Source organism: Quercus lobata, chromosome 10, assembly GCF_001633185.2.
Source record: "Quercus lobata isolate SW786 chromosome 10, ValleyOak3.0 Primary Assembly, whole genome shotgun sequence".
In the NCBI taxonomy this organism is placed as follows: Eukaryota; Viridiplantae; Streptophyta; class Magnoliopsida; order Fagales; family Fagaceae; genus Quercus; species Quercus lobata.
The window spans coordinates 41,597,720-41,617,839 of record NC_044913.1 but is presented as its reverse complement, the minus strand read 5'-3'; the positions used below and the strand labels follow the sequence as shown (position 1 = coordinate 41,617,839).

Below are 20,120 nucleotides of genomic sequence, written 5' to 3'. Positions count from 1 at the left end.
TTTAGCTTCATCTACAGTTTTTTTTTTTTTAGTAAAAAAGTTTTCAATTTAAGCTAAATAAGTTTTTCCCAAACAAACAACAAATATGTATAAAGCAATATTTGAAACAATGTTATTGATTTCTTGGGCCGGAATATTTCGTAACGGTATGCAAACTGGTACAAAAATACCTCACGTTCCACCTCGATTTCGGCCTATTTTGGGTCATTTCGGCCATTGTGGCCAATTTCGGCCGAGTTGAGGATTTTAGCTGGTACTAGATTTTGCCTATTAAAAAAAGAAAAAAGAAAAAACTAAAACCTAAACTCACCATTTTGGGCTTAACTATTTCTCCTTCAGCTTCATCCTTGTCTCTTTGAGCCACCACACTTCTCTATTGTTAACATTTCCTTTGTTAGAGAACACTTACCTGTTGGGCATGTTGGGGTCCAGCCTTGCTTGTGTGAGGAAGCATTAAGACCAAAGAAAACATTAAAAAAGAAGAATTTGAGAATTTGTTGGGGAGGACCTACATTAGTCAGATCAATTATCTATAAGGGCTTTTGTGCTTGTGGGAAAATTTATTCTTTAATTTTATTTCTTAAAATGTTATTGTAAAAGATAGGGTAAAGGGTTGGGGAAAGAGGGAGTGAGGGTTGTATGTGATTGTATAAGATTTGCTACCTAAAGTATTGTAACAATTTTTATAATCTATATATACTATAAAAATCGAAACCTTTGTCTCTTTGTTGACTTTTTTTGACTCTCTGAAAGCTTGCCATATAGGATTTGAAGCTTTTATAATTTTCCACAACAACATAGTATTTAAAAAATAAAAACAAAAACACTCCCTTTCTCCCCCAAAACAAAAACCCGATAGAACTACTCTCTTTGACTCTTAAACAAAACATAAGTCCCATCTCCTTCTTTTTCTTCCTCTCGGCCTCTCCATTGTTTCCCATGAAAAACACAAACATAAGAAATCAAGCACAAGATTGTTATTCCAATTCATCTCCACTTTACAAGATCCAGCTCTGTAGCATTGTAAATACATAGAACCCAAGCCCCTCGCCATGACTACACAATGCTATTAGAAGGACTCGACAAAGAGGCTCCACAGAACCATTGAGATTCGAAGATTACGCAAAAGCCAAAAACGGCTTGAACAATGACCAATTTGTGGTAGATTGACCCAAGAGACAACTCTCCACTTCCACCCATTTGCACCGATGACTTTGCTTGAATCTTTTCTCTTTCTTTCTCTCTTTGGAACAATAGCCATTTAGGTTTTTCTCTCTAACTCTTTGGGTTTTCAATTTTGGTAGATATATAGATTCCAATTGCTTCTTAACTTTTCCATTCCTACAGTCCAACTTAGGGTTTTGATTTTGGATTTTAGGTTCTTGAATTTCTTGATTAGTTTATTTTTATGATTAAACGATGGGCAATCCTAACCAATTACTATGTTTACATAGGGTTGTTGAAAATAATCATCTGTAATCATTCGTTCTATTTTCTTTCAAACCCTATGTTTCTTCAAACCTACTTAGGTTGCCTCCTCTGTCTAGATAGGATACATGTATATGAGTAATTTGTTTGTAACCAAGTAATCTGTTTGTGTCTTTTTAAGATATTTCAATGGGTAACATAATATTTTTGGTTTGGTTTGTCTTTGTGGTGGGCCATTTTGTGTCTTGGGCTGGATTGTTCCTGCTGTACTATGACCCTATGATCTTGGGGTAGGAAAGTCGGGATTGACGTAATTAAAACACACCTTAGGCTACCTTGTGCACAAGTTGGGCCTTCCTTGTGCCGATGCGCCCTAGCAAGAGTCTTAAGCGTGTCACATGCTCACGGTAGGAAGTACTATTACAAAATGTTATAGCAGGAAAAACACAATACAACAGGATAACTAAAACATGTTAACTAAAGTATTTTCTTCTAACAACAATAATGCATGAACAATTCCACAAAGGAAAAGTATCACAACGTGATTACAGCAAGAATAGATTAATAGCAAAAAGTCACGTTAGTCCTTAATCAGCCATGGCAAAAGAAAAAGAAGATTAGTTTACTAAAGGAATGGGCTTGAGTTTTTAGCAGATTCCAGTCCAAAAAAGGGAATTAATCTCCAATGTGGGTAATCTCAAAAGGGAATCCTGCTGTAGAAGTTACTCACTTTGGAAAATGGACCTAAGTGGCTTAATCTCAGATTCTTGACTTGTTAGAGAGTGGGCTATTGAGAGGGAGAGAAGTGGGTAGCGTATTGGTGCATTTTTTTACTCCTATCACTCATACTTTCCCTCCTTACTCTTGGTTTTTTGTTTTTCTTTATTTTTCTTACTCGTTTTTCTTTGTTTTCTTTCTTTTTCCCGTTGTTGTTGTTGTTTTTTATTGTGCATGTTTATGGCCCTTTTATATTGCCTGCCGTGATAGGATTTACCATTTTTACCCCTTAACTGCTTTTGGCCTGTTGTGGGTGTCCTCCCAGGACTGCCTACTAGTTTGCCGATTGCCCAACCACTACCACTACACTGTGTTGGCCGTGCCACGCCTCATTCCCAAACAAAAGTAGTTTGTTTTGTTTTTTTACTTCCCTTGACACTCCCATCTGGATATGGGTTGGACTTTTCCCCTACTAACTTCTATAGCATGCACCTAGTGATTCCAGATCATGTTTACCTTTTTTGGGTGAGATGTCATCCTAGTAGGATATTTCCCCCAGAAGAGCTTGAGCAGGAACCCCAAAATAGGCTCCCTCTTCTCCCCATTGCTAGACCACACCTTCTCTTACCTCTGACCTGTAGGCCACCTCCCCTATATTGGCTGGGTACAAGTAGATGGTGCCTGAACCTTGTGTGCGTGCTTCGCTTCTATATGAGTCCATTGCTTTTCTGGCACTCACGCATTTGCCATTGCCTACAAGTTTGTCTGACTCTGCTGCACTCTTTGGTGCTTGTTTAACTCTTGCGGCGTGAATGAGTTCTTGGGTCTTCATTCTCTGCATCTCATTTCTTCTTTGGGCTGAGCATTGCTTGGGTATGGGCTTTCTCTTCTTAAATTTAACCCATGTCTCTTTTCATCCTTTATTCATGGACTAGCAGGTGCTCTTGCCATACCACTGCATTGTTCCTGCTATAATATCATTTACCTTTGTTTACCTTGTTATTACTTATAGGCTTGCGAGTTGAAGCGCCTGCCATGCCAGTTTCTCATATTATTCCGTATTTTAGTCTTTACTGCCCAACATTCTTGTTGGGTCAGTTCATTCAACATTTTGGGCTTCCTCAGTCCATTTCATTCTTTGGGCATCCTTAGCCCATTTCATTCTTTTCTACTTCTTACATTCCCATGGGTTTTTGCTAAATCCTTTGGGCTTCCTTGGCCTAATTATCACATCCTTTGCCTTTAGGTTTATTGGCCTTTGAACCAATCCCATTTACTAATTCCTTTCTTTGGGCTCCTCTGCCCCTTTTTGCTTTCTTTCCATTTTTTACGATTCCCATGGGCTTACTACTTCATTCTTGGGGACTTCTTTGACTTGTTTGCTTTCTTTGGGGCCACTTTATTATTTTGTGGGTTTGTGGACCATTATTTCTGTCATTTTGGCCCAATGGTCTTTACTTTATTGCTTTCTTTTTCCTCCTTTTTTTCATATTGTTGGGCTTCTTCTGTCATTGGCCCCTTTTGTCAAAAATGGGCATTAATAGTCTCTAATTGTAATGTATACGTTTTAATTGTAACGTATTGATTAGATAATTGCAGATATTTCTGTAGTTGTCTTGGTGTTTGTATAGAGCTACTTAAGTTGTTTTTCTACAAATCAAGTGGCGAGGACACATGATTAGATTTTCAAATATCTAAAGCATGGGTAAGAATTAAAAATATCTTCTTTCTATTAATTTTAGTGTCCAAAGAGAAGGTAAACATAGGATTTCGTTACATAGGATTTTGTAGAAGTTTTTGTTATTTCTATAATTCTATTCGATAACAAGCCATTGATGAATTTGGGTTCTAGAGTAACCTAAGAGTTTCAACTAAGGGCTAAAACTTATTGACTATTGGTCCATTCAAGAAAATAATGGAGCTTTTCTACAATTTTGTTTTAGGATTATTTGGTTTACTTTTTAATATAATTGAGATTTTGGTATTAGATTCCTAGGTTGGAGTTATCAGTTTAAAGTAAACATGGACAATATGGAAAATCACTTGAGGTTCAACTCTTTAAGCTAGCAACAACATAGTACAATGTTGTTTGCTTCTATTTCTATCATAGAGTAACTAGTAACTAGTAATTAGGGTTGTCCATAGGTAGGGCGGGTCGGGTTTTTGCCCAACCCACCACTGACCTGTAACAGTTCGAGTGGGTGATTTTTCAACCCGCAACCGACCCATAACAGTAACGGATTCGTTGGTTCGAGTCGCCGGTGGGTGGTGGTCGATTTCGGGTGAAACTGATCTCACCGGAATCCTTCTAAACGCGGCGAGATCTCGCTAGATCTGGTAAGATCTTGCCAGATCCATTCAAGATCTGGTGAGATCCCGTCGGATCTAGCGAGATTTCTGCCAAATCGTGATGAAAAATCACTAGTTCGGCTAGATCTAGTGTTTATTGTGCCAGAAATCGACGGATTTAAGTGAAAAAGGGGTTGGAATCTAGAAAAAAGGGGCCAAAATCTGGAAAAAAGTGGCCGGATTTGGAAAAATGGCCAGATATTGAATGGACTTCGGTTCGGGTCGAGTTTCATGAGTTTTGAACTGAAAAACCGATATCTGATTCACTGGGTGTCGGGTTAGCAAAGTCGGAAACCACATCCGACCGCCGGAGTCGTCGGATCAGGTGGTGGCGAGTCGGATGGGTTGGGCGAGTCGCCGGTTTGCCTGGACACCTCGACTAGTAATAGACTAATTTAGTAGCCTTCTCTTTTTGTGCCATTGATATTCTCTAAGAATATAACTTTGTGGTCGAACTCTGCCTTTTCTTTTTTTGATAGGATCAAACTCTGCCTTTTTTTTTTTGTTAAAATATATTTTCAGGGGTCATGTAGACAATTTTTTTTACCCCTCTTTTGAAAGCCACTGGTTCAGCCTGCTAGTATTCTTTTCTTGTTTTCTTTTTAGAAGGGTCATGGAACTAACTCAACTTTTTGAAGAGAGAGCCAAGGAAAATTTTTGAACGTCTAAATTGTAATTTCAAAAATTACATATAAATGTTATAAAAAAAAATTAAAAACTTTGGTGGCCAAAATGGCTCCACCACTGAGTGTTGGATGTGAGAAGAAGGGATAAAAAGTTAAAAGATATGATTTTTGTTGATTTACACAAGATTTTCCAAAATCTTCTGATGCTTAAAAATAATAATAATCATGTACCTTTTATTATTATTATTATTATTATTATTATTATAGAATTTTAACTTAAAGTTTTCACTTCATAATTATTGCTTTTTATCATTAGATAAAATACCAATTTATTAAAGAAATGTTACGTTCACAATATTTTTATAATACTTTTATAACAAATTTTAGTTGGTAGGTTGTTACTAATTTTAATTTGAACCTACCACAAAAATTATTTTTTCGCTCACTCCAGTAACAATTTGCCATCTAGTATTTGTAATGAAAATATTGTGAAAAATGCTATGGACATGCATTTCTCATTTATTTTTAGTATAGGCGGGGTTCAAATCCTAGATTTCTTATTCGACGACAGGAGGCTTTATCAGTTAAGCTAATTGGAATCACGATAATAATTATGTACTATATATCTATAAAATAGTGCCACATCCATAACATTTTCACAAGAGTAATGATACAACTACAAATTATTTTACAAATTGTTTTTGGAGTCAATTCTTACTATTCTCATTTGGCCCATCACTTTTTCACTTACCAAATTACAAATAACCACTCATCACATCCGCAGTTTGTAAAATATATTGTAAAATAGTTTGTAACTCTAGCATTTTACTTTTCATAATAATTTTACAAAAAAGCTAGGTGGCAAATTGTTATTAGTTCTTACATGAACCCACTACTGGTATCACTTTTATTTACCACTATCAACTTGACATCTAAGTTTTGTTGTGAAAATGTTGACATTAACTATTAGTGATAATTTAAAAAGTGACGTGAGTAGCGGACCTAAATTAGAGCCAATAATAACGTGTCACCTAGGTTTTATTATAAAAATATTATAAATGTATCACTCCTTTGTGGCCAAATTTTATGAAATCCTTCTTATCACATACTCTTATAAATTTGTTTAAGATAAAAATGATGAAATTATGCTTTCAACATATATATACGATTCAATCCACGGTATGGTGAGCGTGCAATAGTCAATACATGAGATATACTACACATTTTTTTTTTTTTTTTTGGGGGCGAACTACACATATGTATTACACATATATTCATGAATAGTGATCAAAAATAGCCACCGACAAATTTAGACAAGGTGCTAATTAAATTTGTGGTTCACGTCAATAGAGCAAATATCTATTCATGAATAATGATCAAAAGCTGTCATCCACAAAGTTAGAAAAGAAACGAATAAACGTGTGGACTAGGTTAATATCACGTGGCAGGAAGGTAACCACCCAGTCCATTTATTCTCAATTAGATCCGAGTGGTGAGTGAAAGTTTGAAAACAGAAGCAATTCACAGACGAAGCCTAATCTAGAGAATGGCTGGTAGGTTTGACAAGCAAGCTGGTTTTTACGCGGATGCTAGGCCAACTTATCCAACCGAGTGGTACTCCATGCTGGCTGCTCTAACTCCGCACCACTCTTTAGCTTGGGATGTTGGCACCGGCAATGGTCAAGCTGCTATTGGTGTTAGTCCCTTTTGTCCTTCCTCTATCTCTCTAATACATTGCAGTTTGATCCATCTTAGCTAGTTTATAATCAATACGATTTATTATAATTTTTCTTTTAGAATTCTTTTTTCTAATGAAGATGCCTATCCCACCTCTCTTGAAGCATCTTACTATTCTCTCAAAAGTAGAAACAGAGCTAGGATTTCGAGTTAAAAGTATAAACAAAAAATATATTGGCTGATGATTTTGCTTGATGCTTGCTGTTTATATGGGTGTTTAGTTATTCTTTTACCGAATTGCTAGTTTGACTAGCATAATGAGGATGCTTGACCTGCAGTGTTAAAGCTAGCCTAGATTCCTATCAACTGCAATGAAAATGTAGAAGTCTGATTATCACAATTGAGCTTCCAATTGATGGTGTCTGATTATCACAATTGAGCTTCCAATTGATGGTGCTTTTTAGTTATTCATTTAGATGGATAATATTGCTAAATTTTATTTTTGGATCAATTGCTAAGACTGAGAATTAAAAAAAAAAAAAAAAAAAAAAAAAAAAAAAAAAAAAAAAAAAAAAAAAAAAAAGAAAAAGAAAAAAAAAAGACCTTTCAATTCATGAGTTAGAATTTTTTTATAAAAAAGGAAAAGAAAAGAAAAGAAATTTAAGAGTTAGTGCATCTTGGGTATTGCATGGGGTATAAATTCATGAACTTGTCCGAATTTTGTACGGTTGCATCACAAATAGTAAAAACCTATTGTTACTTTTCTGCAAAATAAAATTGTCTCCTTGCATCTTGACGTTTGTGAAGAATCAAGTAAAACTAAGATTGTTAGAATTGCATTACATTATTCTTGACAGGTTGCTGAGCATTATGAGCAAGTAATTGGAACCGATGTGAGTGAGGCTCAGTTGAAACTTGCAATGCCACACCCTCGCATTCGATATCTCCACACTCCATTATCCATGACAGATGATGAATTAGTGGCCTTGATTGGAGGAGAAAATTCAGTTGATTTGGTTACTGTGGCCGCAGCTGTCCACTGGTTTGAGCTCCCCAAGTTCTACTCCATAGTAACACGGCTTCTAAAAAAGCCAGGAGGTGTAATTGCTGTTTGGGCTTATCATGACATGGTAGTTAGCCCCACTTTTGATCCCATATTGAAGCGTTTTCTTGACACACTTCTTCCCTATTGGGACCCAAAAATAAAAGGCGTATATGATGATTATAAGATACTTCCATTTCCTTTTGAAAGTGTAGGTATAGGATGTGAGGGGAAACCACAACAACTAGATATGCCAAAGGAGGTGTCACTTGAGAAATTCTTGAATATGTTCAGGTCATGGTCTCCAGTAAATACAGCTAAGGACCAAGGTGTTGATTTGTTATCAGAAAGTGTGGTAAAAGAATTTGAGAGTGCTTGGGGAGGACCTACATTGGTCAGATCAATCATCTTTAAGGGCTTTATGCTTGCCGGAAAAGTTAGGCTTTAATTATTATTATTATTATTATTATTATTATTATTATTATTATTATTTTGGTGGAAACCAGGTAAGGGACTGAGACAAGAGGGGAGTGGGTGGCTAGCTAATAGTATTGGAATCCAGGGCCTGGTTGTGGAACTGGATGCGAAAGTGATAGTGGAACTTCTCCATTCTAACAACAAGACTAATGGAATTTTGTACTTTTATTTGATAAGCTGGAATTTTGTCCTTTATGCTAGATGACTGCAGATCCTTACTCGGCAAGTTTACACCAAGTTCGTGTGGAGCATGTTTACTGGGAAGGGAATAAAGGAGCAGATGCACTGGCCAAATGGGGCACAACCATGAGAGTTTTGTTATTTTTGATTTGCCCCCTAGCTCTGATATTCGCTCTATGGTTAACATGGATGTATCTGATATGTATTTTTGTAGAACTGTGAACGCTAGCCCTGCCCCTGTGGTGAGGCAGTGATTGTATGGTTGTGTTTTGTTTAATTCATATCCTTTTAACCAAAAAAAGAAAAGAAAAGAGGGAGTGGGTTGTTTATGATTGTTGCATAAAATCAAGGTTGTGAAAATCGTGAACCGGATCGTAAAATCGTGCGATTTTACGATCCTATCCCATCAAAAAGAATAAAATTGTAGCAGGATCGTAAAAATGTTAGGATCGTTTGTAGGATCGTGCAGGATCGTATAGGATCAAAGGATCGTATGGGATCCTAACGATCCTACCATTTGGCTTTTATTATATTTTATTTATTTATTTATTTATTTTTTAAGTGGGATTCATTTGGGTCATTTGGGTAAGTCCAGCAAGATAATTCCCGGTCCACTTAAAGGTCCTAAACCCACAAGCCCAATGAATTGAAGTCCCAAATTTATCCCTCTCAAAATAAAATCTCAAAAAAACCTATACTACTTAAGTTAAGTTTTCAAAAAAAAAAACCTAAATATTTTAGAAACACTAAGCTCCAGCACGCAACAGCTATGTCTCGCGCCTCCATAGTCCTCTGTCAAAAACCCAACACCTCTCAACCCTCTTAATGGTGAGTCATCGCTGCTTTCAAGCTTTCTTAAATATTTAGAAACATTTAGAAACATTCAGTGCCAGCACCTCAGTCCCGCGCTTCTTCAATCCTCTGTCAAAAACCCAGCACCTCTCAGCCTTTTCAATGATGTTGTCGTGAGCCATTGCTGCCTTTAAACTTTCTGGTAATTTGCTTTGGTAGTTAGTAGTTTATCATTTATTTGTACTTTGATAGTTTGATTCCAGATTGTTGTGTTGTGTTTATGATTTTGACAAAGCTTTTAAGGTTTTTATTTTTCTATTTTGTTAACTAAATTAAGTAAAATTTGAAAAATTATGAAACAGGATCTTTAGTATTGGATTCTTTGAGAAATATTAGTAAACACAATTAGTAGTTTAGAATTGCACACAACCTGTTTGATGAATTTTCTATCTGATTTTTTTGAGCATGCTCTATATCTTGGTGTTTTTTTTTGCAGCTCTAGTACAAATATACAATGTCTACTTTGGCTAGAAAGAAAATTAAGCGAAAAAATGCACCAGGAAATAGGTCTGACCTGGGATGGGAACATGGTGTTGGAAAACATTTTCCATGTGTAGATAATATTTTGGTACTTAGTTGCTAATTAAACATGTACTAAACTTTTTAGATACATTATGTCAAAAGTTAAATATATTTTGTTTCGTTAGAATAACATAAGAACAATGTAGTGCTTGCAAATTACATTTTATGATGCAATTTTTTTTTTTTAATGGATGGATTCATATTTTAAGTGATTATATGACATACAAAATCACTATCAATAGGTTTTTTGCTTAAAATCTGATAATAGGTAGGATCTTACGATCCACGATTCGATCTTACGATCCATGATCCTACTTACCTCCCATGATCCTACGTAGGATTTCGATTTTGTCAACCTTGCATAAAATATTGTGACAGTAATAATAATATAAAAGTTTATTCTCTTTATGTCCCATTGATATTCTATTATGAACTGGAAAATAAAATGATAATTTAGTCGATTTGAGATACCAATCACTTGAACATTGATAAAAAGAGACCGCCTCTTTTCTTTTTTTTTTTTTTTTTTTAATCCTTTGCATTACAACTGATACGGTGTAAATAGCCATATCAGACAAGGCACTAGTCTTATATTATAACAATTTGAAATTGAAATTAAAAACAACTAATCTAATCTAAACAAACAATTCTAATCTGATCAGAATCATTATTGAATTCAAACTCGTAACTTTGGATTCAACTAATTCACACTTATCCTAATCTTGTCTTCAAATCTTCAACTTGCCGTCTCTTATGCTAGAAAGCACGGGTGCGGCTCCAGGATCACCGCACCTGCACCCGACACTCAAAAACGCGCCGATTCTCCAACCCTTTTTTTTTCTTTGTTTTTCGATTTGCACTGATTTGGTGCCGATTTGGCTCCAATTTGAGCAGAAACTGGCCGAAATCATCCAAAACTAGCCGAAATACATGTTTAAAAAAAAAAAAAAAAACTTGAGTTGATTTCTTATTTAGTTATTAACTAATTATATATTTGTCAAATTATTTGTAGGTTAAACAACTTAAATTGAAATTACTGAATTATTTGTAGTTATTATTACTCTTAAATTGGTATATGTTTACCATTATATGAAAATATATTTAATAATTTGTATATATATATATATATATTTAATAATTTATTAGTAAACGTATCCCGCTGCACCCGCACCCTACTTTTTTAAAAATTACTGAGTCCCGCACCTGCATTCACACCCGCACACACACCCAAACCCAAATTTGCACCCGTGCTTCATAGCTCTGATGTCTGAACTTGGATCGTGGCTCTCTTTGGACATGACATATTTCTTGTTTTTATTTATATTTATTTTTGAAAAAGTTGTATTAAATCAACTGAACTATTCCCTCAAAAAAAAAAAAAAAAAAAAAAAAAGGAACAAAGAATGCCTTGAATTTTTCTCTGAAACCCTGGTCCTTTCTTAGGCCTTGGCTTACGTAGAAGTGTGCCTTACCTTTCTTGTGCAATCTTCGTCCCACCAGTTACTTTGGTCGTATCATTGCAACTTATTTGCAAGTGATCATCTGGGTTCAGTTATTGCTGCATTTATGCTCTGTTTGTTTCGATGTAATTGCAGGAAAATATTTTTTTTTACCGTGTTTGACTGTGTACATGTAAATGTTGTGTAAAATATTTTGCAGTACTTAGCACAACATAAAATGGATAGAAAAAATTATTAAAAATTTAAAATATATTTTTTTAATTAACTTCCAAAAAATACATAGAGATGGAGGGAGCATCAAAGTCTACCAGGACTACAAAAAAAGACTATCTTAAAACCATTGTGATTGAGGACAAAACAGTTTTGGTTTACAAGGACTACAAAAAGGACTACCTTGAATCCTGAAAATCAAGTTCAACACTGGAAGAAGAAGAAGAAAAAAAAAAAAAAAAAAAAAAACAAATATGCCAAAAATTCTTGAAATCTCTAATCAAAATGAAACATAAACACCCTAATCACTTAACAGAAACTCACACCCACACCAACAAAGGGAGAGCTTTGAAGAGAAAGGCTTTGAGGCTTCTTTTTGTTGTTTAAAATGCCATTTTTTTCTTCCTCTGCAACAATGCAAAATTCCTAAAATTGTAATAAAGAATTTGAGTGTTTTAAATTTTTAAAAAATGCAAGTATAGAATCATGGATGATTGCAAAAGAAAAGAAAGTGCAAAATTCTCAACAGAGTTATCACAAAAATCGTTGTTGGCACATTTCTCATAGCCAACCACCACCACAACACAGCCACCACAGCAACCCATAAACCATCTTAGCTATCCACCTTCCGCCACCATGAACCACCACCATGACCCACAAATTGTCCCAACCATCCATGGCAGCCCACAAAATTAGTCATGCTAGACCCAAACGAAGCAAAAATCCAGATCAGTAACCCACTCGGCAGTAAAGGGAAAAAATTAAAACTAAGAACCTGTGGATGAGTTGATGATAGTGGAGGTAGCCAAGAAATGGTGGAGCTGACAACAACAATGGAGGACTACAGAAGAAGAAGGAAAAAAAAAAAAAAAAAAAAACTCAAGTGAAGCTGATGATGGGTAGCGCCGATGAAGGAAGGAGTCGGTGATGGGTGGTGCCTAAGGTGAAGCCAGTGATAGGTGGGAGAGAAGGACTGTGGTGGATTGAGTTTTGGAGAAAATACTGAGTGTGAGAGTGAAAGAAATAGGTAGAGTATCGGGTTGAGAGAGAGAACAAAATGTAAAATGTTTTACCAATATTTCAAGTGTAAAATATTTTACACAAATTTGCCTTGGTTATTTTTGTTGACTGAAAATATTTTACTTTTGAGTAAATATTTTAAAGCAAAACAAACACTGTAAAATGTGAAAATATTTTCCTGAAAATATTGTATTTCAAAACTAACAGAGCGTTAGTAACCAACATGATGTCACAGAAGCCTAAAGCAAGCATACACGATACTCTCTTGATGGAAAAAAAAGACTAAACTGTTAGTTTCTGGTAGTAAACCTCGAATCCACGAGGGGTTTTCCTGAATCCACAAGGAGAATAAAACTGGAATCCACCAAAAGAAAATTTGACAAAACGTCTGTGTTTATTGATAATAGTCTGCCTTACCTTTGACGGCTACAAAACATATAAATACTGAGAAAAACTTCAAAAAACCCTAATTCGCACTAATTACACAATTAGGGGACAAAATACCGAATTTTACCAAAAATGGAAAAATTAAGTTAAATGTAGAATCATAAACTATTGACCTTAAGGGTTGTCCTAAAACAGACGATGCCTTATTCTGACTTTAAACTAAAAGTTATTGAAGAAAAAACAAATATTACTATAAATAGCAAAAACACTGTTTTCGGGGCTTTAATGAAGGAATTCACCTAATTTCATGCAATTCCGATATTGTCACCCCGATGGCTTTTACTGGCACCCCTCTTTGATCTTGCGTTATGACTTCCTTTGCTCATGCTGCTCCAAGAAGGCATGTGCTATCTATTCTACATCACAACAAATACTGAAGAATAACCCTTATGCCCTAGATATTGCTTTGTTACAAGCCACCACCATGTTTGTGTCTGTTCAAAGCTCAAGTAAAGTGATCTACAAAGGTGACCTAAGCTAGCTCGTTTCTAAAATTTGTAGTCATGTTTTATACTCAAGATTTCAAAATGAGGGCCCGCGACGGCGGCGGCAGTCGCGGGCCCTTGTTTGACCACCAGCTGTGATGACAGCTCTTGCGCGTGTATGGCCCTTCTCAAATTGGTGGTGTGGTGCACATGCATGTGCTTCGCGGGGAGCTTCAGGTGCTCTCTCTCTCTATGGAGGTAGGTAGGTCTACCTTTAGTTTTATGGCAGGAATCTGAGCCAAATTTTAGGTGTTTACCAAAGGTGAGTGGAGTCACCACTAATCATTGGGTTTTTCTAAGGTGTGATTGGTCATCTGTTCTAGTTGATTTTTTTACCAATCTTAGGTTAAGAAAAAAGGGGCGTTTTTCCTAATCTAATGTGGATGGCAAGAAAATCTTGATTCTCAGGTCCAGAAGTTTGGTTACGTGTGGGAAGGTGTTAGGCACCCCACAACGCTTGTCTAAGGACAGTCCTTTGTTTTGATAAAACCTTAATTTTCGGAGATTGGCAGTAAAAACATGACTTCGGCATTGGCTTTCGGGGGTTTGCATGCATGGGGGCTTTGAGGTTTTGGCTTTTGAATGGGTGTGGTTCCAATTTATGCTTTCCTAAGGCATTCGACAAAGTACCAGATTTCCACGGCGAAAATCCAAAGACATTTCACCTTGCTTTCGTGGCAGAAATTAGGCATTGCTTGCCTTAGATGACATGGACTGTGACAATCACACTAGAAAAGGGGGGAGCAGGTATATATATACATATATCATGCACAATGCTAGCACACAGAGCAAGAAAGTAAATGCCTACATCCCTAGAGCATGGCCCAAGATTAATTTCTATTACAAATGCAGCTCACCAGAGCAATCCAGCAAACTTTGGTAATCATGTTAGATATGCATTTTGAAGGAAATCAACTACCAATTTAAATAACAAAGCTCATTTTAGAGGTGAACTCTTAACTAGCAACTTTTCCATTTTCACAACAATTCAATCAATTCAAGCCTAATTTTGGTATTTGGATATTAAAGTAAAAAGTATTCAAAAGTGTTTAATGTCATACCCAAATAACTAATGTAACCTTTGATTTGACATCTGAAATTCCCATCAATTTTGGGGCTAGACAAAATACGGTATCAACAGCTGCCCTTTCTTTATCTAACATCTAGATTAAAATGAGAGGTGTTGGATAAAGAAGAAAGATGCCGTATTTTGCTGACATATTCCGAAAATTAGATAAGTTTTGAAAGAACCATCAAGGGGTCTATGCTTAGTTACCTCTCTTACCTGTTGTATCCATTGTCTTCCTTTTTGTCTGTCACAATTCATTCCAAACCTATAACACCTCATGGACATGGTTGTAAATAACATGGCTTTTTTTTTTTTTTTTTTTGATATATGAGTGCATGAATATGCAGGAATTTGAATGTTAAAAATAAAATGTAGGATATGGGTAAGGGGACTTACCAAGTAGTTGGGAATAATAGATAAGAGATTCAGAAACTCTTGAATGAATGTGAGCCCAAAGACGTATGTCGTCGGTGCACCCACTGTAGATTAGGGATTTGGAAACTCCTTTAAATGAATGTGAGCCTGAGGGACACTTGTCATCGGTGCACCCACTATAGATTAGGGATTTTGGAAAACTTTTGACTGAATGTGAGCCTGAGGGATGCTTTCCATCAGTGCACCCAATGTAGATTAGGGATTTGGAAACTCTTTTGAATGAATGTGAGCCTGAGGGACGCTTGTCGTCGGTGCATCCACTGTAGATTAGGATGTAAGTCTAGGAATGTATATCGCTAATGTGTAGAATGAGAGTCCAGGGATGTATATTGCTGAGCTCTCATTCGACCAAATTCAATCCTTTTACTCTTCCTCCCTGGTTCTTATGTAGGCACCCATTACGAGCAAGTTTTGAAAATGTATTGCTGAAGTAGCCGGAGCTAATTTCTCATGGATTTGAGATTTGTCAAGTGAATCATCATGACTGAGGTGGTCCCAATATTGTATGAATGTTCCTGAGAAGGAAATGGTCCAAGTTAAATGAATGCTTTGCTCATGGTAGGATCCAATAAAACAAGAGATAGTTCATGATTCTTCCTGAATGTAGGCTTGGTTCGCCATTTTTTGTTGTCAATGCGGAAGTCAGGCTTCCAAGGAGTGCTTTGAGCAAATTGAAAAGATCTTTTGATGGCCTTGTAAAGAAATTGCAATTGTGGTCCTTGCTAAAGTTCAAGATGTTGTTGAGGCTATTGAAAAGAAGTCCATTCAGAGGGGAGAGACTGTGTGAAAAAAGCTACCCCATTGTGGCGTTTTCCATGGTCTCTCAATCACTTTCACAACTTGGTGAGATTTTCAACTGAAGGGCATGAGGATTCACATATCAAGAAACCCAAAGACATCTCAAGATACTTAGAGAAAGGGAGGACTTTGTTCAGAAAGACCTAAAGGTGAAAGAATATTTTTTCTGAGGAAGACCCGAAGGAATATTTGTTTAGGAGAAACCCGAAGGAACCGCTTAGTCTACCCGAAGGGGAGTGAAGACTTTATCTAGGAAATATTCGAAGGAAACACTTAGACTATCAGAAGGCAAAATAAGATCTTTTTTTTTTTTTTTTCCTCTCCAAAGGAACCTCCCCAATCTACCTGAAGGCAAAGAGGATTTTTTTTTTTCCTTTTTTTGAAGACTGGAAGGAAAAGCCTACTGAAACAAGCTGAAGAAAACCAAGTTTGAGCGGGCTGATCTTGCTTGAGAGATGTTGGGTTCTTTTCACCCTTTTGAGATGCCTTGACAAAGGAGCTTGTAAACTGTATGGATCATCTCTAATTTTTGGCAAAATTCTGCTCCTAGGCTTGCGGTAGCTAACCTTCATGGATAATATGGAAGTTGCATGAAATGGATTTTTAGTGGTCTTATGGGAATGAGACCACTAAAAATCCACCCCAGTGTCATATTGAGAGCTCCTAAAGGCTTGGCCTTCTTCCGGTCCATACGGATATCTTGTGGATCATTGATCTCATCAATCATACTGTTAATGCTTTAATAGAATTGGTTGTTGATCATGTTTGATATAGGGAATTTAGGGCACTTGGTGGCTTCCTCGAAAGAAATTGGTCAAACTTCATTGGAGTAGGCAACCTAGGTTATGCCTCTCTGGATACTTGATAAGTTGAAGCTAATCCTTGAAAAGGAAATTCAAAAGACTGAAGTTAGTAGGGAATCTTGGTCCTAAGAAGGTTCAACAAAATTGGAAATACATAGGCCCTCCTCCAATAGGGTGGCCTCATGCATCCTTTTAACTGTCTCTTCTCATGTCCAACATAGTGTCTCATACTAATTGATAGAGATGTTACATCCACAAGATAACCAGAAGTAGGTTTATTGCAATCTTTGACTCCTTGGAGTGAGTTCTTGAATGAGCTATTCAAGGCTCGTGTATTCAGAAATGGCTGCACATGCTTCTGTCATGACCTCGACTGAGGTGAATTTGGAGAACATGGATGACCCTTCGGTCTATTGGAGAAAACCCTATGAAAATTGCACCGAGATTCATGATGCTTTTACTGCCATCAACTTCATCTCTTTTTACATGGGAGAAGGATCGAGAAAAATTCTGCCCCAGTATGGCATTTTTCTGGTCCTTCGACCGTCTAAATAGCCTTTTGAAGATCCTTAGCTAACATGAACTGAGACTTCGGTCTGCAATCTTTGTTCTTGCACATGTCTTTTTGTATAAGCTAGGAGATACAAGAATCTCAAACTTCCCACATTTCTTCTCACACCTCGAGATGGATTGGGATATTTTCATGTTGGAAACAAAAACCAAAGCACATGTTAGTCTTATGTCCAAATGCTTTAAGCATGCCCCTATTTCATTTTGCAATTATGGGGGGAGAAGTTCCATGATTTGGAATTCTTGTTTTTGAATGAGTTCCTAAAGTGATGCAAATCTTAACATGACCGAATTGTGGCAAGCAACTGAGCATTAGCATAGGTTTTTAAAAGTCTTGGGATGGACATAGTGAAAATTTTAAGGTGTAACACCTTGTCCTTTTAGGAAAAATTTGGCACCATTTGTATGGCTAAGGTTTTTGAAATGATATTCACTAAGGTCCTTGGACAAAGAAACCAATTTTGATGCAAAGGCATTTGATACAAGGAAAACAAAGTTTGATCCTTTTGACAATTTTGAAGAAAAACTTAGCCTCTTGTACATTTCTATGGAAAAACTCGGTTGCTTGCCACCCAATTTATTATCTGCACAATTAGGTGGGAGATATCAAAAAATGCATGCATGTCCTTGTAGGGTCGGGGACCCTTAGGTTGGTTCTAATACACAAGCGGTTTTGGAACCATCTCTCCTAGTAGGGTTGTCCATGGGTCGGGCCGGGTCAGTTTTTGGCCCAACCCGGACTCAACCTGCCGGCGTCGGGTGGAGGGGTAGAGGAACCCGGAATTGACCGCCGAAAAAATCGATCGAGTTGGTTTTGGGTGAGGGTGAGTGTCGGTCAGTTGCCGGAGTAAAAAAAATCATTGAAATCTGGAAAAAAAAAAAAAAAAAAAAAAAAAAAAAAAAAAAGTCACTGAAATCTAAAAAATATCGCTGGAATCTGGAAAATAATGCCGGAATTTGGAAAATCTTGCCGGGATTTGGAAAATCATGACGGAATCTGGAAAATCTCTTCGGTATCTTCATTTTTTCTCGCTGGAATTTGAAAATTTTCACTAAAAATTGCTGGAATTGGCCGGATTTGGCTAAATCCCACTAGATCTAGCTGAATCTGGTTGAGATCTCGCCAGATTTGGTCGAAATCTTGCCGCATTTGGCTTGATTTTGCAGGATTTGGCCGAATTTTTTATACAACTCCGGTCAGGTTCGGGTTGCTCGGGTTTTAAAGAAGCAAACCCGCCACTCGACCCGCGGTGTCGATTCTTGAGAATGGAAACCCATTACTGACTGATTGGACCTTCGGTTCGGGCCGAAATTAGGTCGGCGTTAGGCAGTTTGGCTGGGTTGTCGGGCTCCGATCGGGTCTGGACAGCCCTATCTCCTAGGGTTTCTCAATGTTATGCAAGCAAGTAAAGATCATACCTTTATTGGAGAATTGCTACCCTGCAAACAAAATGCTTAAGGACTTGCTCCTATCATTTTTAAAAATTGGCTTTGCACTCTTGATTGGGTATTTATCATGGTGAGTTTCTACTATGATGCAAGATTAATGCACAAGATTAGCATGTAACCGAAACTTTCATGACATGCTCAATAATGTGAGAAGGACCAATTCTTTGATTACATGCTTGTACAAGATTTGCTTTTACAATGCTGGGTTCATCGGCTCCAATGATGGGCCTTTTATAATACAAGAAATGTAACTACGAGGAAAAGCTCGACTTTTGATTATGTGGACTTCTTAGGGAAGCTCTTGGACACTTAGACCTCTTGATAATTTGGACAGCACGAATCTCTTGGACCTTTGGATTTCTTGGGGGAGCCCTTGGCCTTCTAGCAATCTTTTTTGGATTTTCCTTGGGAGAAATCTTGGACTCATGATGTCTTAGGATTCTCGACAGTTTTCCAGCAACACCTCCCCCTTGAATGGAGTTTCAATCACTTGCCACAAATTTTATTATTGCACAATTAGGTGATGGAACCAATTAGTGTATGCATGAGTGCCCTTGTAGGGTTGTAAACCCTTAGGGATATGGTGTGATCTAACATGTACAAGCAACGGGGTTGCTTTTCCTAGGGTTTGATCATGGATGCTGTGCAAACAGGATAGAAGGAACTTGGAGTAGAGCACAATTTCTTTGGCGCAAGCAAAAAGGGTGCACCTGTTACAAGACACTTTCCCCTGACCTCTAGCCCTATAAGGGTATCCTTTCCTAGGCTTGGATATTCACTCTTTAGGTTTCACCTAGTCTTGATGGGCTTTGGGTTTGATCTAGTCCTCACAGGTTTGACATAACTAGGCCAACTATATGCAATTACTTAACTGGTAGGTTGTTCTTGTCCTAGGGTACTCAATCGCCATACCTTTCCCTTCATGGAAGTTACGGGGTAGGGAGGATCGACGGGGCCTTTTCAGCAACTCCTATCCACCCATGGACCCAGAAGTGCCTACAACATTAGCCTCGAATCTAACTATGAGTAAAACTATCGATGTGTGTGTCTGGGCATCTGCAGATGGGGTGATGAAATCCCCAAAGAGATATGACTACACCAGCAGTGCGGAGCCTGGGTTCGGCCCAAAAAGGGTGTATATGTCATGCAATCCTTAATGAAGGGGAAATACTTTTTCAAAGCACAACAGATATATAAATATAAATATATATATATATATATATATATATTTATATATGGAAAGCAGATAAAGGTGTAGTGGAAATTAAATTTTGCTACCCTATGTTTGCATGTGAAGGAAAGTTGTAAAGCATGTGAGGAAAGCGATAAAGCATGTGAAGAAAGCGGTAAAGCCCCATGTTGAAAATACCTCAAAGCCTCCCTTTTGGAAAAGGTTTTTTGGAAATTTTTTTTTGCTCTTTTGAAAATAGTCTACTAGGATATAGTAGAAGTCTTTTTCAAAAGGAAAGCCCTGAAGGCCAATACCAATTTCTGTGTTTTCGAA

At 37.0% G+C, this 20,120-nt stretch overlaps 1 protein-coding gene across 1 annotated transcript; it reads left to right on the top strand.

Moving 5' to 3' along the window:
• The first annotated feature begins 6,587 nt into the window (after nt 1-6,587).
• LOC115964209 (putative methyltransferase DDB_G0268948) lies at nt 6,588-8,830 on the top strand. Its single transcript, XM_031083567.1, has 2 exons — nt 6,588-6,816; nt 7,655-8,830. The coding sequence occupies exons 1-2, from the start codon at nt 6,667-6,669 to the stop codon at nt 8,285-8,287; spliced, it is 783 nt and encodes a 260-aa protein (XP_030939427.1). The 5' UTR covers nt 6,588-6,666; the 3' UTR covers nt 8,288-8,830.
• Nucleotides 8,831-20,120: the final 11,290 nt, after the last annotated feature.

Coding starts and splice junctions, on each gene's coding strand:
- LOC115964209 (XM_031083567.1), top strand. CDS start 6,667: ATGGCTGGTAGGTTTGACAAGCAAGCTGGTTTTTACGCGGATGCTAGG. Junction 6,817..7,654: donor ATGGTCAAGCTGCTATTGGT/GTTAGTCCCTTT, acceptor TATTCTTGACAG/GTTGCTGAGCATTATGAGCA.